At 45.4% G+C, this 10,611-nt stretch overlaps 1 protein-coding gene across 1 annotated transcript in view; it reads right to left on the reverse strand.

Annotated features, from left to right (window-relative positions):
- The window catches only part of LOC122548411 (prolyl endopeptidase-like), a 180,231-nt gene that overhangs the window by 159,428 nt on the left and 10,192 nt on the right, over positions 1-10,611 (reverse strand). Inside the window, exons 2-3 of the mRNA XM_043687029.1 lie at positions 6,118-6,192; positions 725-858 (exon numbers count right to left, since the gene is read on the reverse strand). Coding sequence (XP_043542964.1) covers positions 725-858; positions 6,118-6,192 — 209 coding nt within the window. The remainder of the gene's footprint in view (positions 1-724; positions 859-6,117; positions 6,193-10,611) is intronic.

Raw genomic sequence — 10,611 nt, forward strand, 5'->3', positions numbered from 1 at the left:
GTGAGAGTGTGAGAGTGTGAGAGTGTGAGAGTGTGAGAGTGTGAGAGTGTGAGAGTGTGAGAGTGTGAGAGTGTGAGAGTGTGAGAGTGTGAGAGTGTGAGAGTGTGAGAGTGTGAGAGTGTGAGAGTGTGAGAGTGTGAGAGTGTGAGAGTGTGAGAGTGTGAGAGTGTGAGAGTGTGAGAGTGTGAGAGTGTGAGAGTGTGAGAGTGTGAGAGTGTGAGAGTGTGAGAGTGTGAGAGTGTGAGAGTGTGAGAGTGTGAGAGTGTGAGAGTGTGAGAGTGTGAGAGTGTGAGAGTGTGAGAGTGTGAGAGTGTGAGAGTGTGAGAGTGTGAGAGTGTGAGAGTGTGAGAGTGTGAGAGTGTGAGAGTGTGAGAGTGTGAGAGTGTGAGAGTGTGAGAGTGTGAGAGTGTGAGAGTGTGAGAGTGTGAGAGTGTGAGAGTGTGAGAGTGTGAGAGTGTGAGAGTGTGAGAGTGTGAGAGTGTGAGAGTGTGAGAGTGTGAGAGTGTGAGAGTGTGAGAGTGTGAGTGAGTGAGTGTGAGAGAGAATGCAGCCTTGTCAACATTACACACATACAAAGAAAATAAAACAAATACAAATTTCAACTTTTGCAACCAAAATTGAAATTTAAAACTGTGGCAAACCATTTACTTATTTTGCATCGACAATATGCAAATAAGCAATGTTAAGTTCATCTGAATTAGTCTTGGGTTAATTTTCAATGTACCTTGCTCCTTTTCGAAAATGGCAGCTGTACTTCGGATAATCATAGAGTTCTGTCATTCTTTCTTTGAATTTTTCTCTTATTGCACATTTTTCCAAAAATGGCAATGTCAGTTTATTCTGAGCTTCCACATAAGCCTATAGCAATAGATTCAGAACAAAAATTTAAAGAATACTTCACCAACATACAAAATGTATTGTAGATGATTTTTCAATTAATTCTTCACAAACAAAAATACAAGGCATATCCTTCTGTGCATGCTGTGCCTTATGAAACAGATGTAACTAGCAATTAAAATTGTTTAACTTATGCATCTCTAACGCTTTATTGATCAGTGGAATTACATAAAAATACGATAGTCAACTTGATACCACAGGTATAACCTAACATTATGCAGACAGATGAGAATATTACATGTTTAAATGAGTACAGGGTTAATTGTTCAAAAGCAAGCCAAGGAAAATTTCCAAATTGAAAGTGCTATTTAAGATTTACATTTCAGTCAAACATTTGATCAGTGCACACAATCAATTGTAAATGTATGTTCTAAGTAGTGGAACAAACACACCCCTAGCCATAGTTCGAACAAAGCACTGAATAATAGTGTTAGAGATTTCCTAATAGATAAAATTGAGGCAAAATAAAAAAAGCAGAGTTGAACAAGTAAGTTTTGGATAAAATCACATTTGTTTGAGCAGATCGAAACAGAATAATAGGATACTACTCAAAAAAAACAGAAGAAAAATACATGCTAGTAATTTTATCTATATTTGTAATTGTGACAGTACGGGGGGAATATTTTTTTAAAAATCGATCTGTTCAGGTATATTAAATCACCTTGGGGGCAGGTGGGAATTTGACGTAAACAATTAAGTGCTGATACCAGAAACTAGTCTTGCATGCAATGTGCTTGGCAACCAGATTCAGACCAGGATGAATATATAGAGATTTAAAAATTTTTTTAAAAATTCTGCATTCGGGTGGACTGCAGAATCTTTTATGGAGAGTGGGTTAGTGTGGATAGAAAAAAAAAGACTCCCATTCATAACTACATTGTACTATAAGGATTGAAATTATGTAGTGCTCAATTTACATTTCCATCTCAAATACTTCCCAAATTGCATGTTTAGGACTTCATAGAAGATAATGATGAACAAATTTGATTATCTTTTTCATAAAACACCTACTACTGCTGGGTCAAAATCCTGGAATTCCCCCTCTCATGGGTATTGTGGATCATCTTGCAACACATGGACAGCAGTTTAAGAAGACAGCTCACCACTACCTTCTCAAGGGCAACTCAGGATGGGCAATAATTGCTGGTCAGCCAGCAATGCCCACATCCCATGAATGAATTTAAAGAAATTAAGTACTTGTTTTATTCCTTTCTGCATCAAGTCTCTTTCCACCTCTGAAAGAAGATAACATCTTGCTGGTTTACAATTAACTCTAATTAGAGTAACCATTAAAATGTGAGCTGTGACAAGAATGGATTGGTTCTTCAACCATAGGAGACATCATTGCTGATCATCCTCATATCCGAACTGAAGTTCACAAATCTGCGCTTCCATGGTAGGGGAGGTGATGGTCTAGTGGTATTATCACTGAACTATTAATCCAGAGACCTAGATAATGTTCTGGGACATAGGTGCCATCATCTAGAAACTGAATCCAATAAAAGTCCAGAAGTAACACCATGAAACCACTGTTGATTGTTGGAAAAACCCACATGGTTCACTAATGCCCTTTAGGGAAGGACATCTACCATCCTGACCTGATCTGACCTACATGTGACTTCAGACCCACAGAAACGTGGTTCACTCTTAACTGCCCTACTGGGCAATCAGTGATGGGCAATAAATCCTGGCCTGACAAAGAGTTTACGTCAGAAACATTGACTCTCCTGCTCCTCGGATACTGTCTAACCTGCTGTGCTTTTCCAATGCCACCCTTTTCGACTCTGACTCTCCAGTACTCCCTTTGTCCTAATAACTGCTAGCCCAGTCAGTGACGCCCACATCCCATGGAGTTATGTTCTTTTTGCATATATTAACATGGCAAATACCTATACTGATATATGGCTCACATTTTATATTAAATATCTTAGTCAACCCCTATTTTGAGGTTGAGGTTTCAAAGGTGGACTTACACAAAGTTTTCATCAACTTGGAAATGGTGAGGACTGCAGATGTTTAAGAGTCATAATGGATAAAGAGTGGAGCTGGAAAAAACACAGCAGGTCAAGTAGTATCAGAAAAGGAGAGTCAACGTTTCAGGACCCAACCAGCTTAATTTTTCATTTTATCCATATTACTCCAGGGAGGCATAAATGAAAATCAGAGTCACTAAATGTGGTCACAAAATGCAAGCTTGAGTACCTTTAAGAGATTTGCTTGTAATTGTTCTCTTTGCTATTTAGAAGAGACTTAATTCATTTCATTGAAATAGGTTGTAATTTGCTCTGTAGTACACTTGGCATTATTTAAAGCCTCAATGATTTCTCCTAGGAGCAGCCACATCACCTCCTGTATCTAATCTGCAAAACAACTGAGAGAGGGTTCTGGTTGGTGCATACTCCATAAAGTAAAAAGACAGAATGTAGTATGTCGCCGTCTTCTTTTAGATAGTTCCTTTGATCAAGGATGACTTGCTCCCACTTAGGCTTAATGCGTTCTACAATGGTTGATACAGTCTATAGATCACACATTAGACTTACTTGTCGATGCCAGTCAGGTAATGCTTATGTTGGATAAATCCATTCTTTCAGGTTTGTGCACTCAGACAGACCCTTACCCTCACCTCTTACCGTTTCAGGTGAAGGCTCTCAATGTGTTTGCTACTTTCCTAAATGATCCTTCTCCAGTTTTTTTTCAATCACAGGCCAGGGTCTCCCATAGTTAACCAGTATTTTTTGACTTCTTCAGAGATGTTCTAAAGCATTTCTATTGTCCCAAAGAGAGATTCTAACTATCAGTTCCAAGTAAAGCAGTTGTTTTGGGAGAAACTCAGTAGGTCAAAAAACATCTCTGGAGAGAGAAACAGAGTTAACAGTTTGAGTCCAGACTGACTTTTCCTTTTGCATTTGAGACATTAATTGTTTCTCTCTCCATAGATGCTGCCAGACCTATTGAGTTTCGCTAACACTTCAGATTTCCAGCATCCACAATATTTTGCTTCTATATCAGTTGTTTAGGGAATCCACTGTCAGGCAAGCAGATGTACAGTTGTTGGACTACCTTTCTTGCCATTTTCTTCTCCAGTGTCTCCAAAACCATATAGGGGTGCAAAGATCACTGCTGCTGGTAAATCGTAACCTTAGTCTCAACTTTTAGAATAACATAGCAAAGGAAAGCATTTAACCTGACTTTTAAAGAACAGACCAATTACTATCGACTTCCCTGCTGCTGAAAATATTTTCCCACAAAGTATAATTTCATATCCTTTTGAAATTTTCTATTGAACTTGGTTTCACCACTTCTCAGTAATGCATTTTAGACCACAATAACTTAGTCCATAACTTTTTTATCCTTTAATACCACCATATTCTTTTACTAAGCGCCTTACTCGGTGTTCTCCAGTTGGTGATCTTTGCGCCACTGGAATAATTCTACTTATTTATTCCATAACTTCTATTCTCCTATGGTCCATTGGGTAAAGGCAATGTTGTGTACAGTATTTAAATATGCAGCACAGAACAACCTAGGCACCCAAATCCCAGTCTGTGCTGAGTAAACAATGACCTCAACGTTATTAAGCAACGAAAGCATGGAGATGAATCAAAACAAGTCAGGATTCTTAATCATAATCCTTTGCTATGTAATTTTGAAAATAAGTGAGGTAAGTAATCAGAATTGACTTTATTTGTGAACTTCTCCCAAGTGAACCACTTCTCACAATCTACTGTCTCGCATTAAAAATGGCCATTTGTCTGTCAGTAATACAGGACTTGAGTATTAGATTAGATTAGATTAGATTAGATTAGATTAGATTACTTACAGTGTGGAAACAGGCCCTTCGGCCCAACAAGTCCACACCGACCCGCCGAAGCACAACCAACCCATTCCCCTTTACCTAACACGACGGGCAATTTAGCATGGCCAATTCACCTGACCTGCACATCTTTGGACTGTGGGAGGAAACCGGAGCAGCCGGAGGAAACCCACGCAGATACGGGGAGAATGTGCAAACTCCACACAGTCAGTCGCCTGAATCGGGAATTGAACCCGGGTCTCTGGCGCTGTGAGGCAGCAGTGCTAACCACTGTGCCACCGTGCCGCCCACAATCAGAATTCACTGCCAATCTATTAATTGCCTCTTCTCATACAGTATTAAAACACTGGTATTCTTATAAATGTAAAGAGGAACAATGTCCTCATGAGCGAACGAAGACATTTTGTCCAACAATTTTGTCTTGCTGTCATTAGGACATTTACAATGTAGAGGAGACAATATTTTATATCCTACAAGAAGAGGGTGCAAGGTAATTTTCTCCACAGCATTTCAAATTGCCAGAGGACTTTCTACTACTGTCTAGTGCAGACCTACCTTCACTGCTGTACAGATGCATTAGGATTCCTATAGTTCCACGTTAGCGGCAACCTCGTAAATAGGTATCAAGCAATTTGCTTACCAGCCTGTGTTTGCAAAACACAACAGTTTTCAAACATAGATGGGCTTGTGATGGGACAAATTATCCAGTGTACCAATTTAACATTATTAGTCAGGCATGTACTTGATGTACCCTAAATGACAAATTAATATTCAGGGTCCGTTCTTAGCAGAGAGACAAACATATACAGCTATTCTGCCCGTCTCAACTTAACAAAATAGATCGCAGCCGCTTCTGGTTCAAACCTCAGCGCAATACCTTAACTAATGAGAGTCAACTTGTGTGATTTAAGTTCAAACAAAGATAAGACAGTTAACTATTAGTCACCATCCATTTGGTGCATTCTCCATATTAATGCCTTTACCAATCAGAATTCACTGCCAATCTATTAATTGCCTCTTCTCATACAGTATTAAAACACTGGTATTCTTATAAATGTAAAGAGGAACAATGTCCTCATGAGTGCAAAATGAAAGGCTTCAATGAAATGTGCTTTGTTTTTTGCAATATCTATGAATGCCTATTCAAAAAGATAAACAGAAGAAAACTACCCAGCAGAAAAAGGCAGAAACTCAGTGCAAATGCTAATCAGGAAGGAAACTTTGATAGAGATTACATTTCCAATTATCCTTAGGAACAGTATTTACAAACTAGTTTAAAGTCTAGCAAGCAAAGTTATACAAAGTATGATGTAAAATGTAATCACACAAGTTTTACAGACTCACCTTTCAAAACGTCAAACATATTCTTGTATAGGTTATTATCAATTACAGAAACTTTTAATTACCTTAGTGTCTTCACTATCGGGGTTTTCTAACCATCTATATGGGTCAGCAATTTTATAGCCATGGTAGTCATCAATCTGATTACAGAAATGAGAAAAATAATTGGATTATAGCACTTTCGTACAACTTTAAGATTGATTTTTGTATTGAAGATTCTGATAATTCTATTACAAATTTTAATTTTGTAATTGCAGCTGATGCACATGCACTATTTGCAAAGGACAATATTCCAGAAATTGTGTAAATTCAGATGGTTACGGGAATGTATCGTAATAAATTGTAAAACAGATGACAGGTACAGTGCAGACTACATTTCTCGTCCATATTCACTTTGTTCTGTGAGCATCTTGCAGATATCTTTCTCTCTCTCCCATTCTCTGTACTTCCTCCACCATCACCAAATATTCAGCTAGGTTAGGCCTTTCAACAGATATGATCTCTCCAAATTGGAAAACTGGGCTACTCATGCCACAGAAATGTGGTATGGTCAGAATAAATCCTCATTGAAGAGTGGTCTTGTGTTCATTATCTTGTAAAATACAAATCTACGTATTAATATCGTATGAAATTATCAACATTCAGCAAATCAAGAATAAAGTTATTTAAGAAATGAGCAGTAAAAGTATACCAGTTCTCCTCCATGTCACATACCACCCTAGCTTAGGACTACATCTTCACTGTTAATGCATCCAAAAATGGATCCCTCTGTACCTACGCCACATGGACTGCAGCATCAAATGCAACAAGGGATGGATAAAATGCTGACCTTGGCAGTGATGCTCAGATCTCACAAACAAGTTAAAATAATAAGTCCATTCAGTAGCTCCTCTCAAGTCTCTCACAGATAATGGTACATCTTTGATTCCTATTCTAGGCTGTAGGGAACTAGTTTTAAAAGGGAGAAGAACAGACAAAGGAAACACATGGTGAGGATAGTACAGGGGAGGGGGAGAGAGAGAGCGAGAGAGGGAGAGCGCGAGAGAGAGAGAGAGCGCGAGAGAGAGAGAGAGCGCGAGAGAGAGAGAGCGCGAGAGAGCGCGAGAGAGCGCGAGAGAGCGCGAGAGAGCGCGAGAGAGCGCGAGAGAGCGCGAGAGAGCGCGAGAGAGCGCGAGAGAGCGCGAGAGAGCGCGAGAGAGCGCGAGAGAGCGCGAGAGAGCGCGAGAGAGCGCGAGAGAGCGCGAGAGAGCGCGAGAGAGCGCGAGAGAGCGCGAGAGAGCGCGAGAGAGCGCGAGAGAGCGCGAGAGAGCGCGAGAGAGCGCGAGAGAGCGCGAGAGAGCGCGAGAGAGCGCGAGAGAGCGCGAGAGAGCGCGAGAGAGCGCGAGAGAGCGCGAGAGAGCGCGAGAGAGCGCGAGAGAGCGCGAGAGAGCGCGAGAGAGCGCGAGAGAGCGCGAGAGAGCGCGAGAGAGCGCGAGAGAGCGCGAGAGAGCGCGAGAGAGCGCGAGAGAGCGCGAGAGAGCGCGAGAGAGCGCGAGAGAGCGCGAGAGAGCGCGAGAGAGCGCGAGAGAGCGCGAGAGAGCGCGAGAGAGCGCGAGAGAGCGCGAGAGAGCGCGAGAGAGCGCGAGAGAGCGCGAGAGAGCGCGAGAGAGCGCGAGAGAGCGCGAGAGAGCGCGAGAGAGCGCGAGAGAGCGCGAGAGAGCGCGAGAGAGCGCGAGAGAGCGCGAGAGAGCGCGAGAGAGCGCGAGAGAGCGCGAGAGAGCGCGAGAGAGCGCGAGAGAGCGCGAGAGAGCGCGAGAGAGCGCGAGAGAGCGCGAGAGAGCGCGAGAGAGCGCGAGAGAGCGCGAGAGAGCGCGAGAGAGCGCGAGAGAGCGCGAGAGAGCGCGAGAGAGCGCGAGAGAGCGCGAGAGAGCGCGAGAGAGCGCGAGAGAGCGCGAGAGAGCGCGAGAGAGCGCGAGAGAGCGCGAGAGAGCGCGAGAGAGCGCGAGAGAGCGCGAGAGAGCGCGAGAGAGCGCGAGAGAGCGCGAGAGAGCGCGAGAGAGCGCGAGAGAGCGCGAGAGAGCGCGAGAGAGCGCGAGAGAGCGCGAGAGAGCGCGAGAGAGCGCGAGAGAGCGCGAGAGAGCGCGAGAGAGCGCGAGAGAGCGCGAGAGAGCGCGAGAGAGCGCGAGAGAGCGCGAGAGAGCGCGAGAGAGCGCGAGAGAGCGCGAGAGAGCGCGAGAGAGCGCGAGAGAGCGCGAGAGAGCGCGAGAGAGCGCGAGAGAGCGCGAGAGAGCGCGAGAGAGCGCGAGAGAGCGCGAGAGAGCGCGAGAGAGCGCGAGAGAGCGCGAGAGAGCGCGAGAGAGCGCGAGAGAGCGCGAGAGAGCGCGAGAGAGCGCGAGAGAGCGCGAGAGAGCGCGAGAGAGCGCGAGAGAGCGCGAGAGAGCGCGAGAGAGCGCGAGAGAGCGCGAGAGAGCGCGAGAGAGCGCGAGAGAGCGCGAGAGAGCGCGAGAGAGCGCGAGAGAGCGCGAGAGAGCGCGAGAGAGCGCGAGAGAGCGCGAGAGAGCGCGAGAGAGCGCGAGAGAGCGCGAGAGAGCGCGAGAGAGCGCGAGAGAGCGCGAGAGAGCGCGAGAGAGCGCGAGAGAGCGCGAGAGAGCGCGAGAGAGCGCGAGAGAGCGCGAGAGAGCGCGAGAGAGCGCGAGAGAGCGCGAGAGAGCGCGAGAGAGCGCGAGAGAGCGCGAGAGAGCGCGAGAGAGCGCGAGAGAGCGCGAGAGAGCGCGAGAGAGCGCGAGAGAGCGCGAGAGAGCGCGAGAGAGCGCGAGAGAGCGCGAGAGAGCGCGAGAGAGCGCGAGAGAGCGCGAGAGAGCGCGAGAGAGCGCGAGAGAGCGCGAGAGAGCGCGAGAGAGCGCGAGAGAGCGCGAGAGAGCGCGAGAGAGCGCGAGAGAGCGCGAGAGAGCGCGAGAGAGCGCGAGAGAGCGCGAGAGAGCGCGAGAGAGCGCGAGAGAGCGCGAGAGAGCGCGAGAGAGCGCGAGAGAGCGCGAGAGAGCGCGAGAGAGCGCGAGAGAGCGCGAGAGAGCGCGAGAGAGCGCGAGAGAGCGCGAGAGAGCGCGAGAGAGCGCGAGAGAGCGCGAGAGAGCGCGAGAGAGCGCGAGAGAGCGCGAGAGAGCGCGAGAGAGCGCGAGAGAGCGCGAGAGAGCGCGAGAGAGCGCGAGAGAGCGCGAGAGAGAGCGCGAGAGAGAGAGAGAGCGCGAGAGAGAGAGAGAGCGCGAGAGAGAGAGAGAGCGCGAGAGAGAGAGAGAGCGCGAGAGAGAGAGAGAGCGAGAACACCTGCACAGTTACTGCCTTTGCTGTTTTGAATTCATGTATCACTGGACATCAGAGTGCATCTGGGAAAATTAACAGTGCATTTCACAACTAATCTTGGAGGAACCAGTTTGGGCGAAGTTCACAACACAGAATCAGATAAATTAATCGTTTTAATTGTGTCCAATAGAAAGGCTGCAGTAGTGAGTAGAATGAGTTCTTTCTTGATTATATGTTTTTGGAGATATGTCTCTTGATTAAACTTAAAATATAAGCCATAATTAATAACATAACCTGAGGCAGTGTTTTGTAGAGGAATAAGACGGTGTTATTTTCTGGGTATGTAGATTGTGAAGGAGCAAAAATGGCCTTTAGTACAGTGATATGTACTTCTTGTCAGATGTGGGAGTTTAAAGAGGGTTTAAGGGTTACTGCAGATTATATCTGCCAAAAATACTGTTAGATGTGAATCTTATCAGATTGAATGGATCGGTTGGAGATACAGTTAAAAGCGATGAGGAATTTGCAACAGTAACAGTATGTGATGGATGGCAGTTATAGGGAGGGAAGAAAGTCTCAGATACAGTCACATAGATCGGTTAACTGCAGGAAAGGTAAGAGAGGTAGGCACCTGGAGTAGGAGTCTTTTGTGGATATATCCATTTCAAATAGGTATGCTGTTTTGGAAAATGTAGGGGGTGATAGATTCTCAGGGGAACATAGCATGAACAGCCAAGTTTCTGGTATTGAGACTGGCTCTAATGCAACGAGGGGTACGTCGGCTTCCAAGAGATCAATTGTGTTAGGGGATTCTGTAGTCCGAGGTACAGACAGACGTTTCTGTGGCCAGCAGCGAAAAAATCAGAATGGTGCGTTGCTTCCCTGGTGCCAGGGTCAGAGAGGGTGCAGAATGTTCTTATGGGGGAGAGGGGCCAGCAAGAGGTCATTGTCCACATTGGAACCAACGATATAGGAAGGGAAAAGGTTGAGATTTTGAAGGGAGATTACAGTTAGGCAAAAATTTAGTAAGAAGATCCTCAAGGGTATTAATATCTGGATTACTCCTAGTGCTACGAGCTAGTGAGGGCAGAAATAAGAGGATAGAGCAGATGAATGCATGGCTGAGGAGCTGGTGTATGGGAGAAGGATTCACATTTTTGGATCATTGGAATCTCTATTGGGGTAGAAGTGACCTGGACAAGAAGAATGGATTGCACCTAAATTGGAAGGGGACTAATATACTGGCAGGGAAATTTGCTAGAACTGCTCGGGAGGATTTAAAC

This window comes from Chiloscyllium plagiosum, chromosome 3 (assembly GCF_004010195.1).
Source record: "Chiloscyllium plagiosum isolate BGI_BamShark_2017 chromosome 3, ASM401019v2, whole genome shotgun sequence".
NCBI lineage: Eukaryota > Metazoa > Chordata > Chondrichthyes > Orectolobiformes > Hemiscylliidae > Chiloscyllium > Chiloscyllium plagiosum.